This window comes from Sinocyclocheilus grahami, unplaced genomic scaffold (assembly GCF_001515645.1).
Source record: "Sinocyclocheilus grahami isolate Dianchi unplaced genomic scaffold, SAMN03320097.WGS_v1.1 scaffold170.1, whole genome shotgun sequence".
NCBI classification, from domain to species: domain Eukaryota; kingdom Metazoa; phylum Chordata; class Actinopteri; order Cypriniformes; family Cyprinidae; genus Sinocyclocheilus; species Sinocyclocheilus grahami.
The window spans coordinates 1,621,435-1,638,555 of record NW_015505349.1 but is presented as its reverse complement, the minus strand read 5'-3'; the positions used below and the strand labels follow the sequence as shown (position 1 = coordinate 1,638,555).

Below are 17,121 nucleotides of genomic sequence, written 5' to 3'. Positions count from 1 at the left end.
TATATTTTATAATAAAAACATTTCACAATATTACTGTTCTTACTGTATATTTGATCAAATTAATGCAGACTTGTTGAGCATAAAAGACACATTTTTGAACAGCAGTGTAGGTTCCATAGTCCTGGAAAATGTGGAAATATTAATGTTTTTCAAAACTGATTGTGAGGCCTGGAAAAACAATAGAAATTAATACAATTTGAAAGCACCGTTATTTTGTATAAATAATTTTGTAGAATCTAACAATGTAGATTTTTTTTCTAGCTATGCTCAGTTCTTAAATAATTTGCTGCATAGAAATTACTTTTATGAGTGTGATCTCTATAAAATCATTAAAAAAAAATCCTTATCTAGTCATCACAAACAAATACAAAAGCCATTCATTGGTCAGAATTTTTTTTCTAGATATGAATCAACATTAAAACTTTGCCTGATGTTGAGAATTATTTTTATGTTATGACTGATAACTGAAAAATTGGGCGATATTAAATTTGAATACTATATAAATATATGTAAATTAAAACATGAAAAAGTAAAAATCTAATAAAGCACATAAATAAAAATAAATAAGCACACTTAAAAGCCGGCAGATGACGATAAAATAAAATCTAAATATGATCACATTTTGTAAGCCCCAAACTGTGTTTGTTTCTGTATTTTTGCACAAATGTGTCGGCATCCTTGAAAATGGTCAGAATTTGAGAACTGTAGATAATTATTGGTGCTTCCATAATTAGATGTCCTCTTTTCTAACCAAAATGCAATGCCTGTGCACTTCAAAATAAAATTAAGGGTCAAGTAGCATTCATGCCCACAAACAAAAATAGCAATCCACATATAGCTCCCTTCTGGTGCAGAACTACATTCCCTTTCTTATTTGTTTAAAGGTGAAGTGTGTAGCTTTGAATGTTAAAATATTCCTAACCTAAGTGTGCAGAAATCAAGCATTGTGTTAGGTCAGACAGGCCACGTCAGTCAAGCTCGCATCAGCTGATAGTCAGCTGTTCCTGACGTGTACCAATCCAGTTTTGACACTTATCACAGCGGTCCATTTAAATTCCCATTCTCTAGCGTCTCTTCTATCGCATCGCTGCGCGCAAATCAACTCCCTCCTCCAACCCCAACTCCACCTAACGGAACCTTTTTTCCTTTTCTTCGTATACAGTTCACTATATTGCAAGCATTCTCTTATCATGTATTTTGTATTTTCTACAACTCCTGTAAATTGTGAATTGTAATTATGTATGCAATGCATATACTGGATCTGTTCTGTACCCCAGGGGGGTTTGACTTGCTGCTCTCCCCGCTCCGTCCAAGCATGGCTGCATGGACAGGCGTGGGGAGTTTTGCCCAGAACAGAACCATACCGCCAACACTAACTGTATGCTATATTATTGTAATAAATATACTTTGACGAAGTGGTCCTGACTGAAACAAACATAAGTATACCATTCGTTTACATATTACCGGTAGTTTCCTAGTGGAACAGAAATGATACTTTTAACCGTTAATTCCGATTATGAAATGATATCTCATTATAACTGTGTTTTCTGAATGTTAATGCTGGTACTATTATATGGTACCTATAATATATCACATTGATAAGACATCAGTAAATGCATCCACAAATAATTTATTCTGTCTTGATTAGTTAGGATAGCATCTGAAATACCTTCAGAAAACACACAGCTTTTGTTTTGTTAGTGAAATGTCATCTGCATTCCTAAAAGTCCTAATGGGACCAAATTTACAACCCACTTGCTAGAAAAGTGTGTTGAAACCCCACAAAACAATGAAAAACCTGTAACAGTGCAGAAACACTAACATTTTAAACTCCTTTTTTAGCCAAAGGATACTGATTTTTTTTTTTTTTTTTAAGGGAAGGAAATTATTGGTTAACAGCACAGCAGAAAAGAATAGTCTAGAATGTAAACTTGTTCCCTGAGGCCATTGTGCAACACTATGGATTCCCTAGACAACTGCACATAGGCCTTGGTGGATGTTGCTACATTTGGGAAAGAAATTTGCCTTTAAAATGCCTGGAATAATTTATGTGTCCTCTCTAGGCCTCTTGATATCTCTGTCATCCCTAGAGGATACATGCTGCGCATGTGCTTTCCTCACTGTTTTTGTCTGAGCAGTTGGCCGCACATTTGTTTACTTCTGGGCTGGTGGTGCTGCTGTGTCGGCCAGAATGCTTTCTTTTGCTTCTGATCCACTGCCAGTTAATGCAGAGCATGGATATTTATTTGTTTCCACACTGTAAAAATGTTACCTTAAGAAGCTATTTCTACTGAATTTCACCCTTAAAAGGACTTCTATTGCTTTAATCTAATGCAGTTAATCGTCATATATAATAGTAATAATTATAATAATAATCATTTTACTTGAATTCAACATGTTAATTTAACAACAGTAATAATATATTACAATATTATAATATTATATTAAAAATACGATATATTTTTACTTGAATTAAATCTAATCTGTCATAATTTTTATACCTGATAAAAACATTTTTTTACAGTGCATGAAAGTCCCTGCTTTTATAATATAGTACTATTGTGAAATAATATTTTTACAGTTTAAAATTAAAACTGATTTTATATTTTACAATTTTCAGTCTTCAGTGGCACATGATCCTTCAGAAATCATTCGAATATGCTGATTTGCTTCTCAATAAATATTTCTTCTTATTATCAATGTTTAAAACAGTTTAATATTTTATAATATAAACTGCTTAGTTTTGTTTGTTTATTTGTTTTTTTTTGTGGAAACCATAAAACTTTTTTTCAGGATTCTTTGTTAATTAAAAAGTTAAAAAGTAACAATGTAGAAATCCTAACTGTCAGTTATAATCAATTTAATGCATCCTTGCTAAATAGATAATAATTCTTAATAAAGAATACATTTTTTAAAATGTCTTTCTATCAAAAAAAACAAAAAACAAATCTCACTGATTGTCATGATCAACATCGCGTATAGCAGTCATAACTGGTTGCTCCAGGGGAGATTAAATCATCCGCTGCTCTGTGGAAACACCCACATTTTGTCTCCTACACATAACAGGAACTGGATTCCACTGAATCACAGCATTTGAGATTTAGAAACAAAAAAGCACCTGTGTTTGTCAGTAAATAAATCAAACAGATAGAAAAGTTACTTATTTTTAAAAGAAACTTGAATATTATGATGTATTATCACCTTATTAAAAATTAATAACGAATTGTAAATTTAAGCCAGACATTATCAAGGGCCTTTCTTTCTTTCTTTCTTTCTTTCTTTCTTTGTAGTGCAGTACATTCTTGTCCCACTGAGTAAGCATTCAGAACAGGTGAGGAATTTTTGAGCAATGATTGAATCAGGATAGTCATAAACTTTGCTCATATCTCTTCTTTCTGACTTCTCGTCTTGTTTTATTTGACCACTTTACATGTGTGTCCATATCTTTAAGTTAAATCCCTACACACTCTCCCCCTCTCTCTCACACACACACACACACACACACTCTCCCCCTCTCTCTCTCACTCACACACACACACACACACACACACACACACTCTCCCCCTCTCTCTCTCCGTGACACACAGACACACACGCAATCACACACTCTCTTCCCCTCTCTCTCTCTCTCTCTCTCTCTCTCTCTCTCTCTCTCTCTCCGTCTTTATCTTTGTCTCTCTCATCTACTGTTCCGCCCCGTGCTCAGTTAGGTGAGTTCAGACAGGTCTGCTGCAGTCTTGAGAAAGTTCACACAGCAAAACAAACAGCACACATGCCCACAGTGCTCCAGGCAGAGACAGACAGAAATAGAAGTTCATGTTTTACAATAAAATCTCACACACTGTGGTCTTCTTTGCAATTTCTCACTGCCCATTCTCTATATAAGTATAATAATTTACTGCTCTTATTTTCCCTCGTACCTTGAAATGAAAACCCACATGCTGTGCCTGATTTCGAAGTCTGCGCCTTCCGGTGGTTGCGTTTGTCAGTCGCATGCGTCATCAAGTCTGTCTCTTTTCAGAAAAGCAACATTTATATTCCAAAGAAAGACAGAAATTACTGTAATTTATGCCTCACAAGGAATTATATTCAATTTTATAATGGTAACTTTTCTAAAAAATATGTTGATGTATGTGGCCAACAAATGTGACCTCCGGAAGGCACAGCCTTCAAAATGTGTAACGGCAATAATCACTTTTCACAAGTAAATACTTGATTTTAGTTTTGATCACATAAAATTACTTAAAACTGCAATTCACCTTAATTGAATTTTTTGTTACATAATTATTTAAATGATTACATTTTTGTTTTATATATATATGTATATTTTTTTTTTATAATTTTTTTTTTTTAAATAGATGCACTCCTAATATTTTTTTAAGACAAAAGCAGTAAGTTTTTTTTTTTACGACCATTTTCCACCCTCTGACACTTAGTAAGCTGCAGGTTTGCTGTGCAGTCAAAAGTGAACTGTATTTTAACCCTGTCATTCAATTTCAACTTTGCAAAGCTGCATTACATTATGACGGGTTCACAAAATAATCTCAGTCTCAAACTGTTCAGACTGAAATGATCAGGAACATTGCAAATAGTACAATAAACCTTTTTATATAAAAAAATTCAAGCGAACATCCTTAGCTCAAGCGATGGCGTGAGTTTGGGATGGGACTATCTGCTTCTCCATCCAATAGAAGTGTTTGGTGATGCTAGTGGCATATAAATTACACACACAAACTGCTTTAAAGGGGTCATATGATGCGATTTCAATTTTTCCTTTCTCTTTTGAGTGTTACAAGCTCTTGGTGCATAAAGAAGATCTGTAAAGTTGCAAAGACTAAAGTCTCAAATCCAAAGAGATATTCTTCATAAAAGTTGAGAGTCAACCACACCTACCTAAAACGGCTCGTTCTAACACGCCCCCCACATGTCTACGTCACGATGTGGGAAGATTTGCATAACGCCGCCCAAATGTTCACGCAAAGAAAGAAGGCGTAACTCTGCTCACTCTAGCCCTCCGACCTTTCCTCACTCTAGCCCTCCGGCTTTTCCTCACTCTAGCCCCCGGCCTCTGCTCACTCTAGGCCACCGTGTGTGACGCTGTGTTTCGTTGCGAAAGCGAAACTACTTTGTTTGGCTTTCCAAAAATGAACACGACTAGAAATCAGTGGTTAAGTTGTATTTACAACACTGTTCCAGAACACTTCAACCCAAACATTCAGATGTGTGCAGCATATTTTATGGAGGACTGTTTCCTGATCCTGGTAGAGTAGACTACAATGCCGGCTGTTCTGACTCACAGACTGTAAGTACGTTTCTTTATATTTAAAGTGAGCAGTGTAGATTAGGGCTTGTTGTTTGTCATTTCTCCGATCACAAATGCAGACATGGTTTTATGTTTACGCGGCGCGATGCAACGCAACGCAATGCGTAAAAAGACAGTATAAATCATTATAATCCATAATTATGTCCCCACTGGATGCAATGAATGCCTCGTTTATAATGGGTTTTCATGTTTTTGAATCATCGCTCCGGCTTCACAGGGCATCACAATATGGTAAGGGGTGTAACATTTCCGTCACACGCTTGAGGTATTCGGCCAATCATAACGCACTGGATAGCTGGCCAATCACAGCACACCTCGCTTTTCAGACCGATGAGCTTTGTAAAAATCGAAGCATTTCAGAAAGGCGGGGCATAGAGGAGAAACTATAATGTACAGTATGTGGAAAATAATGTGTTTTTTTTTACCTTAAACCGCATAAACACATTTCGTTACACCAAATACACAAAATAATATTCTTTTTAGCAACATCATATCATGACCCCTTTAAATCTAAATCACCCTTTCTTGCTCTTTTCCAGAGGTTCCTCAGCCAGAGCTGATGCTCACTACCATACGCGGCCGTGCAACAGTGGCAGGCCTGGACCCCAGACAGGAGTATCTCCTCCAAGTTATGGTGCTCAATGGGACACAGGAGAAGCTCATTGCAAAAAGACGCTTCACTGGTAAGAGTGGAGGATTAGAGGATGTTGCTATGTGGTTGTGAATGTGGTTAGAATTGTCCTAGGGTGCTGTTCGGTGGTGTAAGTTACAGTATGCCTTAAAGTTAAATTCAGATTAGAGGTTTCCCTTCTGATTTGTTGTTGGAGGTGGGGGATCTTCCCAAAGTGCTTTTTGTGCACAAGAAGCAGAAATCTGTACGTCGAAGTTCCCAGCGGTCATAAGCTGTCAGCACAAAGTTCCAAAGTACAGAAACAATCCCTTTTAACACATTACATACTCCACACACACACACACACACACACACACACACACACAGACAGTGTTCAAAAGGGAACTGTCTGTAATTGACAGTGTGGAATGGTGGATTCCTGCTGGATTACAGCCTGGGACTGACACTTGTGTCTTTACAGGCACAAAACACTTTTGGAATTCCCTTTAAAACACATCAATGTCCCACCAAAATGACCTCCCTGAAAGAAACCTGATATGAAATGATGAAATACCTGACTTAGCATTCAGATTTCACTCCAGCTGTAACTGCTAAAATAAGAATGTAAATACCAGTGATAAAAGCATTTTGTTATAGGAGATCAGATTTTATTCCATAATAGCCTGGTGTTGTCATTGTCAAAAGATGCAGACTATGCCAAACATCTGTGATATGTTGGGATGAAAGGTTGGAAGAGTAGGTTACTGTGTCGCCTCGTGCAGGTCTGGACAGGCCAGTTGTGTGGTTTGGCTAGAGGGCCATGCTTGCTTGTCTGAGGGGGATTATTTCATTGTTCCCTCATAAAAGCCTAAGCAATAACTCAGTTTTTCCATGTGGATCTGCTTATATGTCAGAAAGGTGTTAATAAAATGGGGCTTAAACACTTGTTTTATATTATAGGATTTACCTAATAAATAAATCAGCAAAAATAGTTTACACACACTCTTTCCCTGTTCATCATTTCCTCTCAGTCGATGGGTTGCGTGAGGATGAGCTGATCCGTAGTGGGAACAGAGAGCAGAAGAAAAAAACTCACTCCATTGGTTCTGGATCTGGAGAGGTGGATGACGTGACTGAGGCTCTAGCGGCCTTTCCCACTGTGCTCTACCGAGAACCAACGACTACAGGTAGAGGATCTGCAAACATTGTCTGCCAGTTTCCTAGGAGTTAAATGCTTGTCCTGAGTTAAAAAGTTCTGTTCTGAAAGTCTAGATGGCGCAGGCTGATGGGTTGTTAAAGCAAACTGATTATATTCACAGCGTTAAACTATTTGGCACAAGCTGATTGGTTCATGTTGCATACGCAGCCAATGAGCTTACTGCTTTACATTTAAATGGCTGGTTAGCTTTCACTAGAGCATTTCCCTCCACCCTTCCCCTTCCCCAGCTCCACCTGTATAGATCTGCTATGAGTTATTATATACAGTATGCTACTTGTGCAGCAGCAGTATATCTTAAATACTCACAGCACCGTATCGGGGTATGTATTGGCAGTAGCAAATTCCTGTACTTGCTTTGCAGCAGCAGCAATAATCTATAACAAAAGCAATAACCAACAGCAGCAGCAGCGTAGCAGATCTGTTCCACCAAGACCAAATACATTAACATTGTCATATCCATTACAATGCTAAAATCGTCTGAGATTTGTCGTGATAGAACTATGTATGTATTTGTCAATGTCAACACAATCTTTTGGGAAATAGGCTTTTAAAGTTTTATATACTGCTGTTCAAAAGTTTGGGGTCAGTAATAAATATGTTTTTAAATGAATAAATATTTGTATTCTACAAGGATTCATTGCATTGATCAAAAGTAACAGTAAAGACATACATTGTTGAAAATAAAATTCAGATAAATGTTGTTCTTTTGAAATTTCTATTCATCAAAGAATCCAAAAAAATTAAGTCAGAATCAGAGGGAGCTTTATTACCAAGTATGTTTACACACACAAGGAATTTGACTTGGCGACAGGAGCTTCCGTTTCACTGTTTCCACAAAAATATTAAGCATCACAACTGTTTTCAACATTGATAATATTAAAAATGTTTCTTGAGCTGAAAATCAGCATATCACCATGTCCACACCGGAATAAATTACATTTTAAAATATATTCAAATAGAAAACCGTTATTGTAAATGTAATTATATTTTGCAATAGTACTGTTTTTTCTATGTTATTAATAATAAATGCAACCTTGGTGAGCATAAGAGAACTCCTTCAAAAAAAAATCTTACAAACCAAAAACATTTGAACAGTAGTGTATATTTCTTAATATTGTGTTCTAGGCATAATTCTAGCGATTATCACGTAAAATATGTGTTGATGTTGATATTTTATAGGTAATACAGTTTCAGTATTTTTAGATTTATGTTACACTCTAAAAAATGCTGGGTAGTTTCAACCCAACTCTGGGTCAAATATGGACTAACCCAACTGTTGGGTTAAATTTTTACCTTAAATTTTTAACCCAAAAGTTGGGTTAGTCCATATTTGACCCAAAGTTGTGTTGAAACAACCCAGCATTTTTTAGAGTGTAATAATAATTGATTGCATTAAAGTATTTTTAGTGTGAAAGCTCGGTGTACACCTGCTGTTGCAGTTTTGGCTCCAAGCTCCATGTGTGAAACAGTGTTACTAAAATGAAGTATTAACAGCATAACATTTCTTAGTGACAAACCAAACATACTTTATAGTTCCTGCCCAACTGGGTGTACAAAGCAGAGGAACTCTGTGCTGACCTTCCGTCCCGTAGTCTCTCTGTCATTATCAGGGTTTTACTGGTGGAGCTACAGATGGTTGAACTGGCGCCAGCTCTACTATCTAACCTATTAATAAGAGTCCATTCATCCCCCAAATGCCTGTAATTAATGCAGCTGTAATGGAACAGGAGACTGGACAAGGAGAGGAAGCTGCCCAGCTGTGCTGAGTGTGCATTTAGAATGAGATGGAGTGTAGGAATACTACAGACACCATCAATCGCTATTGTTACTCATCTAACTGTCAGTGATTTTTTTCAGTCAAAAATTTCAAATATTCTTCAGAAACCAAACAGTAACCAAATTAACATACATTTTATTTAAGCTTTTGATGTCATCTAACAGATTCTTTTTTAGCTGCAGTATATTTAGCTATTTATCTTTAACTCATAATGTCTTTCTACTCCTATAGAGTCTCCTGCTGTACCTGAGCTTGAGCCAGAAGTTGACAGAAACACCAAAGAAAAGAAAAAGAAGGACAAGAATCGATCCAAGACCGAGGATAAAAATGATCAAGAAGAAAATGGAGGGAAGTCGGTGAGAGAAGAGGTCACCATCACCAACAAACCGAGAAAAACCACCTCAACCCAAACTGTCACAGGTAATGCCACTCACATTTCAGATTAATTAAATCAATCAGATGGTCAAACAGTTAATGAAAAATCAATCCGTGCTCATTGTTATTGACCTCATATGCAAATATAAATGTAAAATGCACATTGACTGTGTTAGGGTCGGTGTTTAACAGAGTTAATGAGACGGGTTGATGTTTCCGGTGTCTGTGTAGTGAGGGCTAATAACAGAATTAGGGACAAAACAGAGTTAATGACACTGTGTAGGTTGTTATCAGGGCCTCTTGTGTGCCCTCAGGACTGAAATTTGTTCCCTCCTTCCTCCCATCTGTAAAAGAAACACACACATAGGGAATGCACCATTGAGGAACAGTATATGTATTGACAAATAGGATTTTGCAAAAATTGTTTTGTATAAGGAGCAGAGAGGATTGCAAAATGATTTCAGGTGTGAAAAGACCTGTGAATACCCCTCACAGCAAAATATAACTACAAACATGCACAGTCTAAGAGACATTAAAAGACATTCTCACACTCAGTTTAAGTTCCACTGCTTAACGCTTGATGTTACGCTTTATTAAAACGGCAGTGTGTTGACTCCTGCCCATGTGTCTTAAGCTGTTTCCACACGAAAGCCGTTTGAATGCAGTGCTGGAGCTCAGGCTGATCTGGTCCTTCTGGTAGACGGATCCTGGAGCATCGGCCGCACAAACTTCAGAAAAGTGCGTGACTTCCTGGAGGGCCTGGCTGTCCCCTTTCACATTGGACCACAGGGTGTGCAAATAGGTGAGATGTTATTTCATATCATCTATATACATTGTATATGCATTGCAGTTTCAAAGCTTAAATAAAAAAAAACTTAAATATTTACGTTTATACATTACCATTCAGTTTGGCATCTGTAAGAAATGTTATTAGAGTTTAAAATAAGTTTTTTTTTATTTAACTATAGTTTAAAATGAAATTTATTCCTGTGAAGAAAAGCTGAATTTTCAGCATCAGTCTTCAGTGTCACATGATCCTTCAGAAATCATTCTAATACGCTGATTTGCTGCTCAAGAAACATTTCTAATTATTATCAATGTTGAAAAGAGTTGTGCCGCTTAATATTTTTGTGGAAACTGTAATACATTTTTTCAGGATTCTTTGATGTATAGAAAGTTCAAATTAAAGGATCAGCATTTATTTGGAATATAAATATTTTGTAACATTATAAATGTCTTTACTGTCACCCTTGATCAATTTAATGCATCCTTGCTGGTTAAAAGTATTAATTTGTTGTCATTTCAGCATTATCTCAGTACAGTGGAGATCCACGTACTGAGTGGCATCTTAATAACTTCACCTCTAGAGAGCCGCTCCTGGAGGCCATCAGGAACTTCAGATACAAGGGAGGCAACACTTTCACAGGTAACTGTAGATATTACACCCAGTATATTTCTTAACAATCTGGGATTAATAAATGTTCTAAAAAGGAAGGCTCAGAGTCTAATTTCTTGTTGGATGAGCCATATTCAGAGTCGTTGGACAATGCAGATAAATGCATCCCTGTGAATGTATATTGTCTAATAATGTACATTGCTAGGCAACCTTAAAGATAAGCATTTACCTGTAAATATACCTTCATATTTTAGTTATTGGACTGATACTGATAACATTAACAAGCTACAAAAATTACAGGCTAGAACCAGTATAACCAATGTCATGCATCCTTTAATATCTATTGAACATTTATGTTTTTTTTATAATATTGTTGTTGTCACCATTTATAAGCAATTTTTTTTACAACGGTAAAGAGGGTTTTAGGCAGTCTGATTTGCATTATATCCAACACATCTTGTTCACTGTAAAGTTACTAAAAGCACAGCATCTTCTGGCTGCTTGTTTTTTGTTACCTAATAATCTGAATCCTGTTGACTTAATCCTATATGAAACCAATACGAGAGTTTTTCTGCAAATTTGAACATCTTCCCTGTTCATTTTTAACATTATAATGCCATTATTTCAGGCCAGGCTCTCATACATGCTCTTGAGAACAATCTGAAGAAGGAGGTGGGGGCACGACCCAACACCCCACAGTTCCTGCTGCTGCTGACTGATGGGAAATCTCAGGATGATGCTATTGCTGCAGCCAACAGGCTGAAGAATGCCGGCATAGAGATCATTGCTATAGGTGAGAGCCTCTTTTAGCAAATTACACATTAATTGTAATGAATTTCAGAGGTGCCTTGTGAAGATGAATGCTGTTTGCTAATGAATTCGCAACAGTTCAAAAGTTTAGAGTCTGTAAGATCTTTTTTTATGTTTTTGAAAAGTCTCTTTTGCTCACCAAGGCTGCATTTCTTGGATCAAAAATATAATCAAAACAGTAATATAGTGAAATTTTATTATAATTTACAATAACTGATTTTTTTATTTGAATATATTTTAAAATGTAATTTATTCCTGTGATGGCAAAGCTGAATTTTCAGCATCATTACTCCAGTCTTCAGTTTTACATGATCCTTCAGAAATTATTTTAGTATGCTGATTTTGTGGTCAAGAAACATTTCTTATTTTCAGGATTCTTTGATTTATTATTTAGGGCATTTGTGGCATAATGGTTGGAGAGTCAAATTTGTTAATCGCAGGTTCGATTTTCACTACTCACTGCTCCTAATGTGAGTGCATTAACTTGGTCGTTTAAATGCGGAGGACAAATTCTGATTATGGGTTTCCATACTTGGCCTTCATTTCACATTCACGTTGAATATAAAGTTCAAAAGAACAGCATTTATTTTAAATATAAATCTTATGTAACATCATCACTTTGTCACTTTTGTTTTTAACAATTTTATGCATGTTTGCTGAATACAAGTGTTACTTCTTTTTAAAAAATCTTACTGGTCCCAATCTTTTGAATGGTAGTGTAAATACTGTATATGTTATACTATGCATACTGAATATTATGCATACTGAAATGACCTATAGTTATGTGTATATTAACATATAAAGTGTTCTTTCTTTCTTTCTTTCCCACTCATGTCCAGGTGTGAAAAATGCAGATGAGGCAGAGTTGAGGCAGGTGGCGTCTGAACCGCTGGAGCTAAATGTGTATAATGTGAATGATTTTCCTCTGCTCAGTAAACTGGTGGGAAGACTAGCACGCATCCTCTGTGGCAAGATTGAAGACCGTATTAAAGTGAAGAGTAGGTCAATCACACACACATTAGCCTTCATTATATTGATCTGACAGGTTTCTACCACATAACCCCATTAAAACAAAACGGTATGTGTCTTTTGCGAGAAGGAATAGAGCGTCCCACTCAGGACCCAGTTCTGTCCTATCCCAGCCCAACTGATCTGCAGTATGTAGGACTAGGCTCGAGAGAGGTGCGCCTGCGTTGGACCATCCCCAGCAAAAGACATAAATTAGATCAGAAAAACAGATGGCTGCTTCTCATGTTTAAAATAACAACCTAAAGTGACGTGTGTAACCAAGTGGTTACACATACTTGGAATTTCGCTCTGCATTTTACCAATCCAAGTGCACACACATACAGCAGTGAGTAGTGATTGAATACACACACACACACACACACACACCATGAACACACTCCTAGCGCAGTGGGCAGCCATTTTTGCTGCAGTGCCCAGGGAGCAATTGGGAGTATTGTGGGTGCAAGAGAGCGCTGTTCATTCACTTCCCGCACCGACATTTCCTGACGGTACTGATAACTGAACCCATGATCTTCCTTTTTGTTCCTCAAAGATAAAAATAACATGAAACTTGAATGGAAACTGTCAGCCAGTATATGGTAGTAAAATGTCTACACCAACTGCTCTGGACACAAATGCTGCAGCTCTTTTGAAAGAAGGACTTTTGCGAACCCTTTTGTGACTGACATAAAATAATCACTGAATCATTTTGAAGCAATTCATTGACATGAACTGGAACTGATTCATAATGCAGTAATAACAAAATAGCATTTTTTACTTTTCAAACTCCCATGCTCAGCTCTTGACCCTGTCATACACCCTCTAACTCAGAAGTTGAGTTTCTTGCCACACCAAATCAAATTGAGTCCCATGCAGACCTCTTTCTCTAAGTTTTATGCTCATTCCCTTTGTTCTTTCACTCGTCTGTCTGTTTTTTTTCAGTTCCATTGCCGTCTCCTCTCAGTTTGCAGTTTCCCATGTTCAGTCACAGCACTCTGAAGATCACGTGGGTCCCTGGAGCTGTCGATGTTCCTGCACACCGCATCATCTACAGCACCAATCACGGCAGTGACGTCAAGCAGGTGAGAAGATCCCAGAAGTCACTTGTTAGGTTTTTGATGTTCCACCAAAACCTCTGAGTCTTCTTTCTTGTCACATTTTAGTAATACTTGTACAGCTTGTTACACTACTGTTCAAAAACTTGAGAAATAAATACTTTTATTTAGCAATGACCAGTGCTTGAAGTGGGCCGGTACGCACTGGTACGCAGTACCGGCACTTCAATATTTTAGTCTTTAGCGTACTGCCACTTTTTCGTGCGTACCGGCACTTATTTTTTTCCACTTCAAGCACTGGCAATGACTCATTAAATTGATCAAAAGGGATGTTAAAGACTTTAATAATGTTTCCATTACAAATAAATGCTAATCTTTTGAATGTCCTATTCATCAAAGAATTCTAAAAAAAAAGTATCACAGTTTCCACAAAAATATTAAGCAGCACAACTGTTTTGAACATTGATGATAATAATAAATGCACCAAATCAGCATATTTGAATGATTTCTGAAGGTTCATGTGACACTGAAGACTGGAGTAATGGCTGCTGAAAATTCAGCTTTGCATCACAGGAATAAATTACATTTTAAAATAGATTCAAATAGAAAACAGTTGTTTTTAAATTGTAATACAATTTCACAATATTACTGCAATTTTCGATCAGATAAATGCAGCCTTGGTGAGAAAAAGAGACTTCTTTCAAATCCATTAACAAAACTTAACAACTCCAAACCTTTGAGCAGTATTGTATGTCTCATTTATTCTCTCTGTTTCTCAGGTGGAGGTCAAAGGTGTGAACACAGTGTTGCTACAGAATCTGTCTTCCCTCTCCAGGTATCTGGTGTCAGTGCAGTCTCTCTACGAAAAGGGCCTGTCCACTCCTATCACAGCCAATGTCACTACCTGTAAGTTACACACATTTTTTTAATGTTTTATTTTGTTACTCCAATTTGGAAGATGTTGTTGATCTGCTCTTTGATCTTCTAGTAAGGGTCCCAGCTCCCTCAGATCTGAGAGTCACTAACTTCTCTAGCAGTGACTTAACAGTGCGATGGGAAGCTGCAGCAGATGACGTGGTCTCCTATCTCATCAAATGGATCTCTCTCAGTGAAGGAGACCTCAGACAGGTTAGATCCAACTCTTTCACTTCCTGTGTTATGTCTGTGCAGTCAATACTGATTGAAATAGCTACATAAATTTGTGCTTTAGCCTGTATAATAAGGTAATAATAAGTGGTAATTCATGGACATATTGCAGTTGACAGTAGATGGGGAGAGTGAGGGGGCAATCTTGGAAGAGGTTGAAGAAGATAAGGAATATCAGATTTCACTCTCTGCATTATATGCCGATGGTGCTCAGAGTGAGGCTGTGGCCATACGATACAGCACCTGTGAGTATATGCACTTATATAAGCACGTGATACCTTTGATTACAACACATGAATAACTGTTGCATTTTTTGTGCTGCTTTAGTATCTGGAGGCGGTCCGAGCAGTTTATCCATTTCAGAGGAGACAGCAGTCAGTATGCTGGTCACCTGGGTTCACCCCAACTCTCATGTGCTGCAGTACCGTGTGTCATACACTCCACTTAATGGGGATGTGAGGGAAAACACAGTGAGTGCTTTTAGAAGAGTGAAACCTCTTATTTTGTATTGCCTGTGTGTATTTGAATTGTCTTATCTCTATCTATGTGCCCTATAGATTCCATTTTTAGGGACCATAGAGACTTGGGTAGCCTACTTGAGCTATTATGGCAACCACCCAGAACCATTTAGAAAAAAGGCATTTAAAACCACTCAGGCCACTTTAGCAACCGCATTGCAATAGCTTGACAACCACCCACAACACCTGAAGATTGTGGCATTGACTTATGAATGGGCAAACACCAGTCGTATTTCTTCAGACAACGTAAATATCTAGTTTTCACCAAATAAATGAAAACATATGATAACTGAAATAAAAACATAACTGGAAAAAAAACTTTAAATTACAAAACAATTCAGTGACTCTCAAATTAATAAAATAACAATGACCTCAAAATCAAGCTGATCACTCAATCTTGATAGTGATAACACTAGATGGCCCTGAGAAATGTAACACTGCTATATATTAATTTATTATTATATTATAATATTGATATCACACCATATGATATCACACCATTCAAAAGTTTTAAGATTAAAAAAAAAGAAAATAAAAAGGATGCATTAAACTGATCAAAAGTGACAGTAAGGATATAGTAATATTTATATTTATATTTCAAACAAATGCTGTTCTTTTGAACTTTCTATTGATCAAAGAATCCTGAATAAAATGTATCACAGTTTTCACAAAAATATTAGACAGCACAACTGTTTTCAACATTGATAATAAGAAATGTTTCTTTAGCACCAAATCATCCTATATTTATTTCCGCTGAAAATTCAGCGTTGCATCACAGGAATAAATTACATTTTAAAATATATTAAAATAGAAAATGACAAAAAAAGAAAAGAAAACTGAACTAACGGATAAAATGAAAATCGAAATAAAAACTCAATTCAAAACTATAATAACCCTGGAGCATCTCACTATTGCTTAATATGTTTGCTGTGTTTTAAATGAGGTGAGGTTTAATGTTGTCATGTTGGTTAAATAGGTGTCATTGCCAGGCAGCGAGAGGCACGTCCTGCTGCAGAATCTGCTGCCTGACACTCGTTACAGTGTGCTGGTGACTGCTGAGTACCGCAACCGAGAGGGTGGCAGCGCCTCAGCCCAGGGGAAGACCAGTGAGTCTCTCACACACACACACACATCAATACAGTATCTCTAGTGTGTGCTGACCAAGTATATACTTTCCACTTGACACTGCACTGCCAGAATGTGTCTTGTATTTAATCTCCTCTCTGCACAACCAGCTAGCCTGCGGGTGAGCAGTGTGAGTGTGGTGCGGTCTGACCACTCCAGTATATGTGTGTCCTGGAGGCCCGTACCAGCTGTCAGTGGTTATCGCATAGTCATCCAGGCTCTCAGAGGTACCAGCTCTGAAATAAAGCATCATTAACTGTTTTTTGGAAAAAGTTGAACAGGCAGTTTGTTTTGGGTCATTTATTTCTCTCTCTCTCTCTCTCTCTCTCTCTCTCTATGTTTGTGCTCAGATAAACAGACTAAGGAAGACAAAGTAGATGCTGCTAGCAGCAGCCACTGTTTCTCTGAGTTGCAGCCTGAAACGATCTACCGCATCAGTGTGCACTCCCATCTGGGAACAGTAGAGGGCCCTGCGGTCACTATCCTTCACCCTACAGGTCAGAATCCTGTTGGAGACATACTTCAGCCTAAAAAATATCTGATGTTATGTTTTGCTCAATTGTAATAGCATGTAATTCTCTTATAAAGCAACTGCTCCAGTGAGAATCCAGGTTCCTCCTCAACTGCATCCCATACAAAGAGAAGGTAAGAGTTGCAACAGTTAAGGCCTGTTCACACCAAACACAAATATTTCCATGAATATTCAGCGTGACCAAGATTTTGAAACAATGCGCTTTTTTCATCTATTCATACCAAATA

The 17,121-nt window shown here is 37.2% G+C and overlaps 1 protein-coding gene across 1 annotated transcript in view; it reads left to right on the top strand.

Annotated features, from left to right (window-relative positions):
- The window catches only part of LOC107593422 (collagen alpha-1(XX) chain), a 28,647-nt gene that overhangs the window by 5,796 nt on the left and 5,730 nt on the right, over positions 1-17,121 (top strand). Inside the window, exons 8-25 of the mRNA XM_016283143.1 lie at positions 5,863-6,006; positions 6,965-7,120; positions 9,161-9,349; positions 9,939-10,106; positions 10,611-10,730; positions 11,329-11,493; positions 12,350-12,508; positions 12,610-12,763; positions 12,957-13,027; positions 13,410-13,600; positions 14,353-14,479; positions 14,562-14,701; positions 14,832-14,964; positions 15,047-15,189; positions 16,214-16,343; positions 16,473-16,589; positions 16,713-16,859; positions 16,951-17,007. Of these exons, the coding sequence (XP_016138629.1) occupies positions 5,863-6,006; positions 6,965-7,120; positions 9,161-9,349; positions 9,939-10,106; positions 10,611-10,730; positions 11,329-11,493; positions 12,350-12,508; positions 12,610-12,763; positions 12,957-13,027; positions 13,410-13,600; positions 14,353-14,479; positions 14,562-14,701; positions 14,832-14,964; positions 15,047-15,189; positions 16,214-16,343; positions 16,473-16,589; positions 16,713-16,859; positions 16,951-17,007 (2,511 nt within the window). The remainder of the gene's footprint in view (positions 1-5,862; positions 6,007-6,964; positions 7,121-9,160; positions 9,350-9,938; positions 10,107-10,610; positions 10,731-11,328; positions 11,494-12,349; positions 12,509-12,609; positions 12,764-12,956; positions 13,028-13,409; positions 13,601-14,352; positions 14,480-14,561; positions 14,702-14,831; positions 14,965-15,046; positions 15,190-16,213; positions 16,344-16,472; positions 16,590-16,712; positions 16,860-16,950; positions 17,008-17,121) is intronic.